Source organism: Peromyscus leucopus, chromosome 8a (assembly GCF_004664715.2).
Source record: "Peromyscus leucopus breed LL Stock chromosome 8a, UCI_PerLeu_2.1, whole genome shotgun sequence".
Classification (NCBI taxonomy): Eukaryota; Metazoa; Chordata; class Mammalia; order Rodentia; family Cricetidae; genus Peromyscus; species Peromyscus leucopus.
This window is the reverse complement of record NC_051085.1, coordinates 36,313,598-36,331,605: the sequence shown is the minus strand read 5'-3', so window position 1 is coordinate 36,331,605 and position 18,008 is coordinate 36,313,598. Positions and strand designations below refer to the sequence as shown.

Genomic DNA, 18,008 nt, shown 5'->3' with positions numbered 1-18,008 from the left:
AATACCTGTCCCCACTTTCCTTCAAAGTTATAGCCTCTTGTTTTATTAATTGTTATTGCATGCATATATGTATATACATATATACCTAAATATAGCCTGTTCAGTCCATATAATGTTACTTGTATGTATGTTTTCAGGAATAACCATTTGTCACTGGAGAACCAGTCGGTGTGCTCTTCCCGAGAGAAGACCACCTCTCCTATTCCCAGCTTTCCTCAGTTTCCTTGAGTTATTTGTGTTGGGTTGAGAGCTTATGGGCTTTTCCCTGTCCACTTCGGCATGTCCATTGGTGTCATCCTTGTTCAGCTCACATTTGGGCAGTCATGTTGGTGAGACTTTATTATGTAGCATCTGACATTACTAGGAGACAATCTCGAAGCAAACTCCCTGATATTTTGGCTCCTACAATCTTTCCACTGCCTCTTCTGCAATGTTCCCCAAGCCTTAGGTGTGAGAGTGTTTTATAGATTTTTCTTGTTTTCAGAGCAAGCATGACACATGTTATTGTTTAAAGGAACGCATTTTAGATTTGCTTGAAAATCTTAACCTGAAAGTTTTGCTTAGGCAGTTCTTAATGTCAATGATGCTGCCGCTGCTCTGCTGGCCTGAGGATCGCACTCTCAATAACAAGGTCAGTAAGATGAAGCCTAAGAAAGGAAGGCTATGAGGACTGAGAAAGTAGGAGGAGAAAGCAGGTGTGAAGAGTGAACAGACTTACAAGTCGGAGTGTTCAAAGGCATCAGCATGAGAGAGCATGAGAGATATAAGACTGGAAGCTTCATTGTGAATAATCACCATGAGTCTATGCAGTCTTTGGCAATACACGAGAAGCTTACTAATTAGCTGGTAGAAGGTCCTTGACTTGATGAATCCAGAGTTGTGTGTTTGTAGGCTGTGAATATGAATGAGGGAGGGACGTGCATGAATATGCTAGTCAAGAAGTAGACTAAGTAATATAACATTCAGTTCATGTTGTCTCAAGTTATCTGTTTTATGAGAGATGGGAAAGACTCAGCCATGGCTTGAGGGAGAAGAGTTTCCCATGAAAATGAACGTGGGTGTGGGTATGCATCTGTATATTCATTTGTTTGTGTGTCTAATCCTCTTTAAGGGATCGGCCGTATATCTACGGAACAAGCTGACTCTAGTAGGATTTAATGAAATATTATCTTTTGCTGTAGAGTATGGAATGTTCTCTTGACAAGGCGATTAAGGAAAGACAAGGTTGGAAGTTGAAACATGAACAATATTACAGAAGACCAAGATGTGTTTCAGGGTGGGGTGCATGGGAATATATTTAGAAACTGAAAACCTTATCAAGCTGAAAGCTGCCCCATCAGAGAACTTTCAGTTCCACATCTTGTTAGGTTTCGCCTTGTGTCAAACCTAGCTGAACCGATCCAAGAAAATGATTTCCTTTTGAACTCATGCTTAAATCATTGTGATAACTTCCTATGAATGCTGCTTCCAAAGAGCTTTGGAGGTTGGATAAACACAAGAGGAAATGAAACAATCATCTGGTTAACTTTGGGGGGACTGGTGTCATAAGGGTGTGAGAGTAGTGACGTGGTATTGTCACGTGGCTGCTGGAAGCTCCAGCAGATTGAGAATGGCCAGTATCAGCCTGGTGTGCCAGAGACCCTCCCCAATCTGGGAATGCTCTCTCTGCAAGCAAAGCTTAAGGAGAGTGGTGAGGCTGGGCTGCGTCCCTTGCCAAGTCTGTCACATTAACACAATCACAGATGTCACAGCCAGATTGCCTTCAGATTCCTTCCCATCCTGAAAATGTGCATAGTAGTCGGAAATGAATGAAATACTTGCTCTGATGAAGTTGTCCATTCTGATGTTATCAACATGCAGGTCATGTCATCATCTAGAATGTTATTTACATTTCATTGATGTTACTTCCATCTGGCAGCTGTTGACTTGAACTGGAGAAACACGTGACTAGCCTGACCCTTTAATGACTAAACTGGCACTAGAATTCTCAACTATTGGCTTTTAGGGTTGATCTTTGGAAGCAGCCAGAGATACTAGATATTTTATACTTTTAAAGCATCAAATGAACTCTGAGTCCCTTACAACTTCACATATCACCACAGATACTGCAAACAACAACTTAAAGTTATCAGTGAAGCAGGCAAGTTAAGTAGCATTTTTCTGGAGATGATTTTAACTAGTCACCTTCTCAAAGTGATAGCTACAGCTATCTAAGAACTCAAAAATATTTAAGTGTATACATTTTGCTTGCTTTGTTGTTGTTGCTTTTGAAATAGGGTCTCATGGAGCACAGGATGTTCTAGAAATTTCTACATAGCAAAGGTTGACCTTGAACTCTGGACTCTTCTGCCTCTGCCTCTCAAATGCTAGGATTACAGGTGTACCTGACACCTGGGTTTTGTTTACAATTTAGCACAGTATAGAAAAAGTAGATCTTAAAAATCAACTACAGAGGATTTACAATTTGATTTATTTAACAATTGGGATCAGATGTTCCCATCTGGGGAAGATTTAAAGAACACATGCTTTGTATTTCACAGAGAGTAAGAATAAATAACTTTGAAATAAAAAAAAAACTATTAAGTTAATGTTCATTGGGACTGGGGAGATGGCTTGGTGGTTAAGAGCGATTGGCGTTCTTGTAGAGGATCAGGGTTTTATTCTCAGCACCCATATAGTTTCCACAGCTGTCTGTAACTTCAGTTCCAGGGGTCCAGTACCCTCTTCTGTCCTCCACAGGCACCAGACATACATGGTGCACAGATGTACATGCAAGCAAAACATTCACACACAAAATAAAATGAATAAATTTAATTGCAGTGTTTGAAAGGTGTTGGCTAGTTGGCACACAGGACTCCTAGACATGATTTAAGATTAAATGAAGAATAGGCTTTCATAAGGGACAGACAAGTTAATGCTAGGCATTTATTGAGGCACAAACATGAGAGCTATGTGTGGGCTTGCTTTATTTTTCACATTACCTGCAAACATTTTTCTTTTATTAACCAGAATGGAGGACACATTACTATGTATGTCTTTGAGAACACAGTTAAGTTGGAGATGTTTACTTGGGTAGATTTTAAGGAGACCCGTTAACCATGGTTTTACCAAAGACCCACTCAGGGGCTGCTTCAGTGGCCAGCTTTTTAGGAGAACTTTTCTGTAGGAGAATATATTAATTTCTTGTATACCTGTGTGTGGATGGTGTGTGTGTGTGTGTGTGTGTGTGTGTGTGTGTGTGTGTGTGTGTGTGTGTTTGTGTGTATGTGATATGTATGCTTGTGGATGCATTATGTGTGTAGGAGTGCACCCATTGGTACATATGTTAAGGACAGAAGTTGATGTTGGGAGTTTTCCTCTATTACTTCTCCAACTTATAACATCTTTCACTCAAGATGAATCTTGCCATTGCAACTAGACTCACTGGCTCCAATGTGGTTCTTACCTATCTCTAGGCCCCTAGCATATGAAGTTACAGATATATGCTCTGTACCCAGATTTTACATGGATGCTGAGGATTTGAACTTACATCTAATGTTTGTATAGCAAGTACTTTAACCACCAAGATATCTCTCTGGCCCCAATTAATTTCTTAATGGAATAGCTCATAGCATAGGAATCAGCTAACATTTGATTATTCCATGGTCACATCCAAAGCAATATATTGTAAACTTTCTACCGTTTCAAGTGAATCTCCAGAAATATACTCATTTTAGGCAATGGCACTTACTGGAACTTTCCCATTAATAACTTCTATCTCCACACTCCACTTTGCCCTGTATTCTTTCATTGTGCTCATCTGTCTCCCACAAAATACTCCAGGCTCATATTCAGAATAATTGGTTTGGATTTTGATTGTGCTGCATCTTAGAACTATAACTTCGAGCATGTTACATAATCTCTGCAAGTGGTATTTGTTTCAACCAAAGCTGGGGATGGACATATAACTTCCATGGTTGTTATGTTGCTGAATGAGAAAATACGTAGCAAAAACTGTTTAAAGTGAAGTGATTTGTGACCTTAAGGAACATATTGCCATTGTCACTGGTGGGACATTCTGCCCATTGAGATAACGGCTTTGCAACAGCACTGTCTGGAGATGCCACGGCAGATGGGTCACGTGGAAGAATGATTTAAAGTCATTTTAATTCTCTTTACTGCTAAAGTACTTGTCTCTTTCCCCCGTGACTGCCTGAGGGCTCAAGAGACTCTACCAAAGGGGGCGCTATTTCAACTCTTGTAAATTGTGCACCGATTTTGTGTTCCAGGGATGGGCAATGACACTCAACACTTACATGTTAGCACCATGTGTCTTGCCCAAGTCCCAAGATGCTCCAATATTAACCCATGTCACACTCCCAACAACCTTGCAAGTGGTACAAGTTCTTTATTACCCCTGGTACAAAAGAGGAAAAACTGAGGCACAGTCTTGTGTCAAGGGCTAACAGGCTGGTTGGTGGACAAAAGTGCTTGTTAGGCAAGCCTGAGGACCTCAGTTCAATCCCCAGATCCCACAGTGGAAAAGAGTCTTGATTCCTAAAAGTTGTCCTCTGTCTTCCTCAGGCATACTGTGGCATACACACACACACACACACACACACACACACACACACACACACACCATACAAACAATTTCTTAAAACTGGGTCAAGATATGTAGCTAGTTTTATAAGTCAAATTTTAATTCTTCATAATCTCCATTCAGCTTTTAGGGAAGGATTTGGTGGATGGATACAGGAAGTGTGGCGTGTTTGTAAATTACTTGGGTCTTAGATATAGGGAAATGTCTTCTCATCTTAGATGAATGATGCCCCCTGTCTGACTGCTCATGTGCTCATGTAGCATGGAACTTGGTGGGATTTTTTTTTGTTGTTTGTTTGCTTGCATTTTAAAATTCTTTTTTTTTTTGCTTTCCTTTTTTAAAACTTGCATGTCTATAATTGTGTATAAATTATAGGCTTAGGATGTCTTCTTTCTCTTCTGAGCCCAGGATTCAGTGAAAGAAACTCAACGTGTCTGAGAGGCCCAGTCATCTCAGTCATTGCTATGCTTGAATTAATTACAAGAAAGAGCCCAAACACTATCCAGAGACGTGCCACAGCCCATGTATTCTTCACCCGTTTTTCAGACTTGCATTTCCTTTGACGTGGGTTTACACACTGTGTATAGTCATTCTTTAAGACACATTTCTGTTCATTTAAGCTATTCTTTCATGTCTTTACAAATTTGACCACTGATGTCTCATGTGTCAGGAACACCCTGGAGTATTTCCAGAAGCCTGGCTAACATACCCAGTAAGTAGCCTTTGTTTGTTGAGCTTATGGACTTATGGGAGAAGACAGTCAGAGAGCAAATAATCCCCCAAGTTGAAGTAACATAACTTCCCCAGGCAGTGCTACAAAGACAGCCGTGGAACCTGATGCTCGGGGGAGCGATAAGAGAAGGTTTGGGCAGACACTTGACAATCACAGTTTGTTTTCTCCTTCCTGTCTTTGACCCATGCCGAAGATGTTAGAGACTCTCAAAGAACAGAGGAAGGCTTGGACCGACCAGATGAGTTCACAAACCCACACAGCACAAGCGAACCCCAGGGAACAGGAACAGGGAAAACCTGGCTTCGGCAGGCTGACATGTCTCAGGCTTCGAGTGTGTCACTGTATCACAGAAGAACTGATGACATGGGTAATAGCTGCCACTCTCGAGAAGTGTGATTGCCTAGTCATTCTCTTCCACCCAGGAAAAGAGAGAAGAAGGTGGTTTGCGTGACCCAATTAAAGTATTATTGTTTGAAACTTTATGTGTTTGTAGTAATTTATTTAGAATGCTGTGCACATAAGATTGTTATCCTTATTACTACACTTTTTTTTTTAAAAAAAAGCATGAATATTAACTGAAGAAGCACTTGTAAATGAGGACCCAGGAAACCTTGTTTTCTCATTCCAGTTGTTGGCCAGGCCGTAGTTCAAAATAACCACAAAGATCCTCACTATTCTCTTACCAAAAAAAATGCTATACTAGCATTTCTCTGTCTATCCAACGAGACTCTCTTACATGCCTACATTCATTCAGTTAACATTGGTTGTGGTCTCCCTTAGTGCATTGAGAACATAGTATTGTGTTACGGAGACCTCGTCTGAGGGTATGGACCTGACAGTAGTTTAATGTCAGAGACTGAAAATTCATTTACAGTAGGCTTTATTTTTGCTGTATCCTTTGACTGAACTGTTTGTCTCTTAGAGTGCTTATGACATGTTCTGTAACTTCAGTGGGGTTTCTATTTAAGCATCACCTTTGGAGAACGGCACGATGTCACACTTACCACGTGTTTTCTTTGCTTTACACTTCCTCCCCCCTTTTGTCATTGTTTGTCTTAGTTGTATTTCCTGTCACTGTGATAAAATTCCCTGACCAAAGCTATTTGGGGGAGAATGGGTTTATGTTAACTAACAGTTCCAGGTTAAAGTCCATCATTCCCAGGAAGTCAGAGTAGCAAGGGCTTGAGACAACTGGTTACATTGTGCCCATGGTTGAGAAGTGGAGAGGAATGGATTAATGATGCACGCATGCTTGCCCTCAGCTCCTTTTACATATGGTTCAGGGTACTCTATTGGGAATGGAGCCATTCACAATGGCTGTGTCTTTCCACCTCAATTAACATAATAAGATAATCCCCCAGGCAAGCCCGTAGACTCTCATGATCTGGAAAGTCCTGCACTGGAACTCTCTTCCCAAGTGATTCTAGACAGTATCAATCTGAAAATTAAAACAATCACACCACTTTTCAATACTGTTTAGCTCTAAGCCTGAAGTGTTAATCTTTCATATAAAGACTGTCTTGATTCTTGGTATTCTGTATAGAACAATTTTTAGCATATAGTCGACAATAAACATTTGCCGAGTGTTTGCATAAATGAGATGATCACATAAATGATAATCACCAACCACGACAAACAAAAGGGATATTGATAACAGTTATTTGAACTTGAAAGAAAATTACTGCTGGGCAGTGATGACACATGCCTTTAATTTTAGCACTTAGGAGGCAGAGGCAGGTGGATAGCTGTGAGTTCGAGGCCAGCCTGGGTTACAGAGTGAGTTCCCGGAAAGGCTCCAAAGCTACACAGGGAAACCCTGTCTCAAACAAAAACAAAAACAAAAACAAAAACAAAAACAAAATTACTAAAAGATAACTTGTCTAATTTTTGTGCTTTTTTTATTCTGCTTTATATTTTATTTCAACATTTATTTCCTGTGGGAGACCAGCTCCCACATTTATTTATGCCAGAGATTCTTAAGGAGTGAGGAATAAGAGATTTATATAGAAATAGAGGGGAGAGAAACTGATAGAAACACAGAATAGCCTTGAGTGGGCCTGGACCCTTATCCACTAGCCCAGAACTTTATTCCTAGGGACTTTTTATAACAATGCCAAGGGAAGCGGCAAAAGACCTCCCCCTTGCTAGATACAGCCAAGTGTAGACCCTTCCAAACACCTGGTACTCAGGCCTATGGTCCAATCATTCTCTTCTGCAGTCCTGCTGGGTAACTCCACGAGGAAACCTAGGTGAGCTCCAACAATTTCCCAAGCAGCATTTCTCTCTCTCTCTCTCTCTCTATATATATATATATATATATATATATATATATATATATATATATATATACATATATATATATATATATATATATATGTTGAGCACTGTCTGTGTGGTTTTATTCCCCCCCCCAAGTGTCTCTCTGAAGTAGAGATTCCTAGCAAACTCGGTGAACTTCACTGAGATCTCCTGAAGGCTCCTTGGTCTTCATATCCTCTTTGAAATCATCTTCCATGTGTGGTACCTACTGGGCTCCTCCTGTGCATCTTCCATGAGAGATTCCCTCTACCCTTCACTGGGTTCTCAGAACCTCAAATGCTGCTCTCTAAAATTTTGTATGTGTCTTTACTTTTTGGAATACTACTGGCATTTCCTTTTCTGCCTGAGAGGCTTTCATTTCCTCTTAATTTTTATGATTTTTTTTTAAAAAAAAGTTTACCGTTTGGTTGTTCCCAGTGAGTGGTATTCTTGTTGTATCATCGATAATCTGATCCCAGCCCTTCTCTGTCTCTCTCTCTCTTTTCTGACCAGCAGTGTGGGGATGTGGCAACTGCAGAACTGTCCTGTCCAATCCTTCTGGAACCTTTACTTCTCCGTGCTACCCCAACGACTACCCCAACACCCAGTCTTGCTCATGGACCCTGCGAGCCCCTACCGGCTACATCATTCAGATAACGTTTAATGACTTCGACATTGAAGAAGCTCCCAATTGCATCTATGACTCACTGTCTCTTGATAACGGAGAGAGCCAGACAAAATTTTGTGGAGCCACTGCCAAAGGCCTGTCATTTAACTCAACTGTGAATGAGATGCATGTGTCTTTTTCAAGTGACTTTAGCATCCAGAAGAAAGGTTTCAACGCCAGCTACATCAGAGGTATGTAAACCACAGATGCTGCCAACCTTCTGCTTCCATTTAACATGTGCGCCAGTGGAAGCCAGGGCTGGAGGACAGAGCTGTGCTCTTTTATGTGAAGGTGAACGGTCGGGATCAGGATTTAAGGGTGAGACCCTAAGAATGGTCTCTGAGAATCTTCATTAGCAAACTAGAACTACAAGATCCAAACTCTGGTTTCAGAAGAGCTGAATTCTAGATTGCCTGTCTGCAGAACATTTCTTTCCTTTTCTTTTCTTCTTTAAGTCAAGGTCTTTCTTTATAGCCATGGCTGGCCTGGAACTTGCTAAGTGGACCAGGCTGGCTTCAAATTCACAAAGACCTGCTTGCTTTTGCCTTCCAAGTATGGCACATACCATTGTGTGGGGGGAGGAATTTAATGGTAATAATGAAAATCTATAATTCTAATATCTCTCCACTAGAAGTTTTAAACATCCCCATTTTAGAAATTATTTTATTTTAGACACATAAGATGCTACCATTAAAATACATCCACTAGAGGACAAACAGAAAATTAGTGTGTAAGGGAAAGAGGAGGGTACAGAAATTCTGTATGGATGAGATTTGTCTGGAAATGTTCACGAGAGTGAGAGGCAATGGTTAGTGCAAATAGAGCTAGTGTGTGTCCAGAAAGTATCTTTAAAAACAGATTTGTGCAGAGATTTAAAAAAAAAAATACAGGGCTGCCACTCATTTCATTGTGAGATGAAATCATAATTAAAGATGAACTGGATGGGGTTGCTTATTGTTATTTTTGATATAAGATCATTGGTAAAACATTGGTGATAGAGGATAGGCAGAAAGGGGGTTAAAGGCTCACAGACTAAGTAGATAGGTAATTAGAAGAAAGTGGCAGAGAGACACTAGACATTTTACATCTCAGTTCCTATTATGGAATGATGCTGTGACTCTATGTTTTTTTTCCTAGTTGCTGTGTCCTTACGGAATCAAAAGGTCATTTTGCCCCAGACACTAGACGCTTACCAGGTATCAGTTGCCAAAAGTGTCTCCATTCCTGAGCTCAGTGCTTTCACACTCTGCTTCGAAGTCTCCAAAGTTGGCAATGAGGATGGTGACTGGATAGCGTTCTCCTACTCAGACGAGTCCCTCAGGCAGTCGCTCAGTTTTGAAAAGGCCAACCATGATTACTTCCTATCCATTTCTGGCTCAAGATGCTTGCTGAACAGTGCATTGCCCGTGAGGGAAAATGAAGAGATCTTCACAGAAAGCTTTGAGCAGCTCTGTCTTGTGTGGAACAATACTTTGGGCTCTGTTGGTGTAAATTTCAAAAAGAACTATGAAACAGTCCTGTGCGATGCCACCATGAGTACGGTCATACCTGGGGATGGGGCATTACTGTTGGGCTCTGATAGAGACGAAATTGCCTCTCTGAAGGGCAGCATCTATAACTTTCGACTTTGGAATTTTACCATGGATTCGAGAGTCCTCGCCAACCTCAGCTGTAGTGTGCCCGGGAATGTTGTAGACTGGCACAATGACTTTTGGAGCATCTCAACCCAGGCTCTCAAAGCTGAGACCAACCTGAGCTGTGGTAAGTCTATGATGTAGACTTAACATGCTTCATGATTTTGGCATTGTTTGGTGAAAATATTCATTAAGAAATTATTTATACATATGCGTCCACAGAATTATCATGTAGAGCTCTTTTAGCTTTGAAGCTGTTACCACTTTAACCATTCACAGCATACATTTGATGAGGAACCATGTTTACTTAGTAAAAGTGGGCTTGCCATTCTTAAGTATTCCCTAGGTCATAAAATATCACAATTTATCATTAACAAAACAGTCAAAATAATTGGCCCATGGGTGAAAACCTTAACACTAGATTTGAATGGTGAGAAATTAACAATTTGTAATTTTTACACACCAAAGTGTTACCCTAATACATTGATCTTTATCATTCTGGAACAGAATTTTAATTGCATTACCTAAATAAACAGTCACTCCATAGGGTGTGTTTATTCAGTCAGAGTCAAACATCCAGCTGTCTATTGTATGGAAATTTTTGATTAATCTAGAATTGCCATATTTTTCTTTGAACTTTTATCTCTATAATTTTGACAGCAAACATTTGTGGTTCATTTCCAATACCTTCTTTTTCCCTCCTAGGTTGCCCTTTAAGAGGCTTTAACTGTGACATCATTGGAAATAGCTGAATGCAAATTGTTATGGAAAATGATTATATGTAACAAAAAGTATATTGAAATAGACTTATTTCTATCCAGTATTCTTTATATCATGCAAGTTAATTCTAGAAGTCATATTTTATTATAGGACTGATTAAAACACCTATAAAATGGTTCTGTTATCAATTTAAAATGTTATAGCATGAATTCTCAGGTCATTTGTATGTGATATTGGGAAAAAATCCTTTATGCCAAGGTTTGGCAAAGTGGGAGGGCTCATTGCAGACAACTTGCTGTATAAATAAAGTTTTATAGGAATACAGCTATGTCCCTAGATTTACATACTCTAAGTCACTGTGATTGTGCTAACAGGGCTAAATTGTCTGATACTGACAGACATATCATGGCCCGTTATCCTAAAATATTTGCTCTCAGTTCCTCTAAATTCCATCATCCTAAAATATTTACTGTTGATTGTCATGAGAAAGTTTACTGAGCCCTGAACTAGCCCAAAGAATCCTAAGATTGTTGAAACTTACACTTTGAACAACAGTGGGAACGGCACCCCAGATGTAGGGAAGCGAGAACCCCCTCATATGCCTTAGACTTGGGAGGTGCCAGTAGATTTATTTATATGTGTTCTTCACCTGCTTTGTCATGCACTGTGCTTTTCAATGCTGACTTTATTTCCAACACTGAAAGATTAGATTTCACATAAAATGAATGATTCGATTCTTTGGCAAACACAAACACCTGCCTAGTATTTCTGCATGGATAACACCACCAGAGCTACCTTGTAGCAACTCCCATTGAAGAGGCTTAGCATTCACCTCAGCCCCCATTGCACTTATATCCGCTCTCTCTGGCTTGCTTCTTCCTGGCGTCAGGCTTACCTTCTCCCACTGGCTGGCATTTAAGTTTTGAAGATCTCAGTTTAGACCGCTCCTTTTGCTTTGACCAAGGAGGAAAATGAAGTATAGAACACATCAGCTGCTGAGGTGGTTAATTTGTTACCATACACACCATTAATTCACACCTAACAACCTCACCTTTTTAATAAAATTTAACTCATTAATACCGTTTTTAATTGACAAAATTGTATGTGTTTATGTCACACGATATTTTGCTAGATGTATTGTGAAATGGCTCGTTCAAGTTGCTACATCATACTTTGTCTTTTTAAATCTTCAACAATTCCCTTTCAGCGTTTTACATCCAGGGGATGGAACACAGAGACAGGGTACATCATCAGCGTCCTCTAAGCGACTTTAAGCACATCACTTTCAACTACATCACTTTCAACTACAACCATTATACAGTTTATTAGACCTCTAAACAGATTACTCCTTTGCTTGTAATTACTCCTTTGGCTGGTAAAGGCCTGGTGGACCACCCTCTGCCCTCCAGCCCCTGTGAATCACCATCCTACTCTATTTCTTTGATTTCGACTTCTGGGATTCCACACATAAGTGAGATCATGCATTCCTTCTGTTTTCTTAAACACCACTTCTGAGGTTCTCATCTTAAAGCCTGAAGATTACCAGGATGCACCAAATGCATGCTCACATAGTTTCGTCATCTGTAAGACTGCAAAATGATTTCCTCCTAAGAGAAGCACAGTCTTACAGATTCAATGCATTTGTCTCATTAACTCTTGACTTTCCTATTCCCCACCCCCACTCCCCCCACCGTGTGCACCGAGATGTCTTGCTGTACATGTCAGTTGGATTGGTGGGAGAAGGAATTTCCTGCTGCTTAATCATCAGCCTGGGGCTGAAGAATCCAAGTCACTTATGAACAGACAGGAAATACCTGTACAAAGATTGTATCTTGGCCACGTTGCCTGAGCAAATCTTCAATAATCAAGAAAAATAAAGCGTGTTCTATTAACATTTCAACCCCCTTCCCCCTCCAGAAACTATTGTGGTTTGCTGTTTATGTTCATCACAAATCCACACTCTTTCAGTGAGTACAGTAACCAATGGGAAAGTGCAGTCTCATTCCTTGCATTCCAGTAGACTGGCAATGTCTGCCAAGTATTGACTATTCTAGTATCTGCTTGTGGTGGCAAATGAATATGTTTTCCATCTGTGCGTTACTGCATGAATTATATAAAGGGAAAGTACGGGGGTAAGACAAAACGGACTGCATTTAATATTTAAGTATGCTGTCACTTATCTCACGTAGTCAATGTAACACCAATGGCATTAGTAACTATTTCAATAATTTTATAACCCCGCTGCTTCGTTTTCCTATATTTTTCTAAGTATTTGGAGACTATCTCTGAATTAAGAAATTTTTGGCTGGTTTGTCTTTATTAGATTAAATATCACAAGTTCCAAATCCTTGTTCACACTAGTTACTATATTACTGAATACAAAAGATTAGTGTATTATCGACCTTCTTTATTATATATATTATTTATAAATATAATACATATCTATTAGTATCCATATGATATAATTTTCCATATCACATATCGCCAACTATAAAATACTATCACTACATAAATCCAGTATTTTTTAATGCTCCTCTTCGAGCAACAAGAGTTATCTACTTTTTTTGTTATACACCATTTAATTAGTTCAATGAGTGAGGCAGTGCCATATTTGCCCTGTGTATGAAGAATTACTAGTATTAGACATCCGTCACAAATGCCCCCTCACATCTCCCTACTCATAGAGAGCAAGTAATTTTTCGCTTTCCTCTCTTAGTGTCCCATTAATTAAAACATTTCTATATTATAGCAACATTACATTCTCTTGCATTATCTTGAGAGGGCGACGTACTACCAGTTCATTCATGATAGTGAGCACTGCTAAGAGTTCAAAGGCTAGAATAGTAACCAACATTATTGTTATAGTGTTTCCCATTAGATCAGCATCTCTCCCACCCCATTAATTTCCTTCTCAATGTTTCACGTGCATGAGATGTCTTCCAGATTCACCTATATTCGATTGCAAAGTTTGATGAAAGCGTCACCCACCTTTCATACTTAGTGGCTCAACTGCGTCTTTCTATAACTAATTAAGATTTTCACTCGCAGACCTTGCACTTTCTATTAGCGGTTTCTCATCATATCATAAAAGCTATTTGGCTACTGTAGTATTCTAGCAACTTGAGCGCCCACTCGCTGTTATTTACACTACCGCTGCTAATTCCATCCCAATCAAATAATTATACAGCATAATACCAACTAGAATAGACTCCACGAGCTCGTGTCTGCAGACTTTCACAAAGGTCCGACACTCTCACAATTAAGCATGCTCCCTCAAAATATTTTTTCTATCTCTATCTTGCGCTACAACAGAGACCTCTTAACTAAGCTGTTACCACACCCCTTAGTATCTGTGTATTAATTTATAGACTCACACCCTGTTCTTTCAATCAACAATGCATGTGATGTATGCTATGAATCTCAGCAAACATTAGTGCCTATGTACACTACAGCCTCTATTCTCCGGCAGGCCTGAGCCACCAAGCTCCAATGTGACAGAAGACATATCCGGACTCGGTTCCGTTCAGCACATAGCTGTAAAAACATGTCAAGTTACTAAACTATCTACAATCATATGCTATAAGAGTTAATAATTCAGTTGTAAGCACACTTGAGCTGCAGACAGGAAACTCTAGAGATTTTCGTATTCTCATGCCCAGCCACCGCATATCTGGATTAAGAAATCGCCATCTAAATTCCAAAAAGCACACGTGGAGAGGCCAGCTGAATTCACAAGTAGACTATGTCGCGATACTTAGTATCTAAAAACTCAACAAGCCTGATTATATGTATTACGGATCTATTATGAGTCATCCTATGCTAGTTTGTGAGAATGCGTGAGGCTGTTCCAATATCATATACAAGACAAACGGAATACTCAGTGTCCCCTATTCTCTCAAAAGCAGAAACCGTGCCACTTCCCAAACTATATATGGTCATCACAAATATTATTCAACCTGCGGGAACTAAGTTAATGACAGTTTAACAGCTGATAGAAATTGCAGATTTTTGGCCAACAGGTCTCACAAGTAGTGTACTATCCGAAGAATTAACCAACAACAAGTAATATCAACCACACTGAGATGATATAGATTAGGCTAGAAGATAGCATGTGAAGAGTAAAGCATCACAAAACACATATTATTTTGTTCAATGCTAAGTAACAATGTTCATCTAGATCAAAGAAGATTATACATACAGTTCGTCGACACTGGATAGACACCAGAACATCAAACCATACACAAGAGCAACCTCTGCATGTGAGGCAAGGATATTACAGTCTATTCTGTATTTTCCTCGATTATTCGAGGCAGAAGCTTTACGTGTCAATAGAGTTAAAATTATGTAATTAAGATATGAGGAGTGCCCACATCAGGCTGAGGGACTAGCAACACTCAGATGGACGAGTTCGTGCTATCCCATCAAAACCTATATTAGATTATGGAACTGCCTAGCTATGAGTATCCTGTAGCAGTCCTGTGCGACAGACAAGAACCACGCAGAAGAAACAGAGGTACAAACACGTTATAGAAAAAGCGCCAATATCTGATATATGAAGATCTGCAGAGATGTCTGATTCTCGCTGTGTTTGTTTTGCCCTAAACACTAGCGCGTCTCCCACTCATATCCAACTTGTTTCTCTTATTATTTTTTTCTTAATTCCTTTACTAATAGTGCCAACCAAAGATCTCCCACCTAAACTATTGAGTGACACTGATATCACTGAGTTTTAAAAAAAAGGCAATGCGCGTGCGTGAGTTAATTATCTCACTCCCCAAACTAAAACACTATATTCTGATTCCTCCATGATTTGTCTAGCTAAAGCTTACTTCATGCACAAGTATCGAGAATAAGGGAGTATGTATTCCATTATTGAGCCACCCTGCTTTTACATCATTTATAACCCACGACTGATACAATTCCTTATATAGAAATCTGACTGATTACTCGCGTACTTTCTCTAACTAAGTAATGTCCTATTACCATCAATGAAAAATGCGTGAGCAAAAGGCAACCGTCTTGGCGAGTCCTGTAAAGCTAGTTGAGATTTAGTAAACTCATATAAAACCATACAGTGTCTACAAAAGATATTCTTTTTTCTGTTTCTAGAATGCATAAAAAAAATGCGATAAAAATACGTTTCAATGCACTATAAACCTCACTAATAGTAGTTTCTCGAGTTGATAAATAAGCCTTTCATAAAAACTTTATCTCCACCTATATCCTTATAGCATCCCAAAGAAAATCACAAACACCAATAAAGAGCCACCCCCATTATGTGAACCGTGAGCCTATCGTCCAAAGTAGTCCACAAACAGAGCAATCCAACAAGCTTATCAGCTCATCTCTCACTAAAGTCACCTCCCCACTGCTATATGCCAAAATCCTGTCAAAGAAATGATCCATCGAGTCAAAGCAAATAAGCATTATTTGAAAACAAAGAGAAAATAAGAAGTGAAATATTACCAAATCATTAATAATTGACAATTATAAGAAATCTGCCATAATTGGCGATGTATTATGTAAATATCAACAAAAATTATTATTCAATATATGATAAAAAATAGAACTGAAAAATATGTGCCTGTGTTAATCAGATTGTTTAGTTCAAAGCAGGGTAAGTTTACTTAATTTAAATTTGAAGAGGGCCGCAGTGGTAAATATCTCTTAGCTAGTATGAGAGAGATCCTATTATGGCAACTAAACCAGATCTCACCACATAAGACTTGGTGATAAGTTATTCGCTTCACCACCCTGTGAGATCATCTAAACTTCCCATGCACCAACGTATGACCATCTATGTACCTATAACACATAAAGTTAGCAATTACTCCTCGCCCTCTTCACACATAACACCCAAAAAGCTTTTCCTTCCACCCAGCTCTGCTCTCACATGCCTATGACTTTCCTGCAATCTAAAATAAGTTCTCGATTTCACAAAACTGTCAGCAATTATATATGCCTTTTCATTTATATTAGGATAGCTAAAATTCCTGAGGATGAATCACTCAGGATATTAAAGATCGTAAACAAGAAGTAATGCCCAAAACCTGAAAGAGAAGCATTAATTAGATAAGATAAAGAATTCTTAGTCATAAGTCCATGAAGCAATCAGCAAAATTACCAGTAAGAAAGGGAGGGATGTACATCAGTAAACATGCTCAGATAGCAAGGGGGAATTGAGACATACTCTGGAAAGAGATAAAAAAATCATACTATATTCAGAGAACAAAATCTAGATAGATGTCCAAAAATGTAGCTTATGACTGTTGAGTACACAAAAAACATTAGCTCTAACAGCATTTTGCACCAAAAATTTTAAAACTAATTAACATTTAAAGTGATTTTAAAAACACCTCTCGGCATATCTCTTAGCTCATGGAAGAGCTCTTGACGTAGACTGCATTAACACGGAAACCTTTCAGGTGGACAGAAACAAGAACTTTGAATGGCCTGCCCTAAAATTCGATTCTAGACACAATCTCTTCCTTCAGGCCCCAAAAAATCTTTTCAAACTGGCGGAAAAATCGTAACAAAAACAGTAGGAAAACCGCATCTCAAGAAATAGCAGTTTCGAGCACAACTGGGCAATGCACATAGTGGACCCTGAGACCTGCGTCTGCAAGCACGCACTAAGAACTGCCTGCACAAGTCTCAATCCCAACCAAAACCTAAATGCGAGAGCGGAAAAAAGTATGAAGTCTCAATCCCTAGCCAAAGCGATGTATTTATTGCTGCTGGAAAGACAAGTCAGTTTCTTCAAAGCGATGACATTAGTAATTGCACACACAGGTCCAATGCGAATTATTTTTAAAGAGTGAAGAACATGAAGTTCGGCCGCCCAGGAAGGTGGAAGTCTGTGGGTTGAGGAATATTATGACAATATATATTTTGTAAAATTCTCAAATGGGGATAAAAACAAAAGGAATGCGTGTAACATGCTAGCTGTTATCAACAATGTATTTCTGAATGGCATATCAAGTAAAGTAATAATTAATCTTGCATCCTGAGTCCCATTATTTAATTGTTGATTTACAGAGGTATGTGTACGGTTCTATCAGAAGTTGTCTCCTGGCCAATGATATTCAAGCTCATTTCCCACTTCTTCTATCAGTCAGTATAACTGATTTTATATTGAGTTTATTGACCTGCTTCCCGACTTTGAGTCTGCTTCAGGATAGAAGAATCTATTTGCATTCTTCTATATACAACTTCCAGTTATTCAGCCACCATGTTAAGATGCTTTCTTTATCTTTTGCATTTTTAATTTTGGCTCGTTTGTCAAAAAAAATAATTCATAGGTGTGTGAGTATAATTCAGGGTCTTCATATAGATATCCATGGATCTATCTGTCATTTTTATGTCAAATCCATG

The 18,008-nt window shown here is 39.2% G+C and overlaps 1 protein-coding gene across 5 annotated transcripts in view; it reads left to right on the top strand.

Moving 5' to 3' along the window:
- Window positions 1-18,008, top strand: part of Adgrg6 (adhesion G protein-coupled receptor G6) — a 139,541-nt gene that overhangs the window by 62,142 nt on the left and 59,391 nt on the right. For 4 of the 5 annotated variants that reach the window (XM_028861509.2, XM_037200303.1, XM_037200305.1 and 1 more), the window contains exons 3-4: window positions 8,127-8,471; window positions 9,418-10,041. In XM_028861509.2, coding sequence (XP_028717342.1) covers window positions 8,127-8,471; window positions 9,418-10,041 — 969 coding nt within the window. The remainder of the gene's footprint in view (window positions 1-8,126; window positions 8,472-9,417; window positions 10,042-18,008) is intronic. The other variant, XM_037200302.1, reaches the window with a different exon arrangement.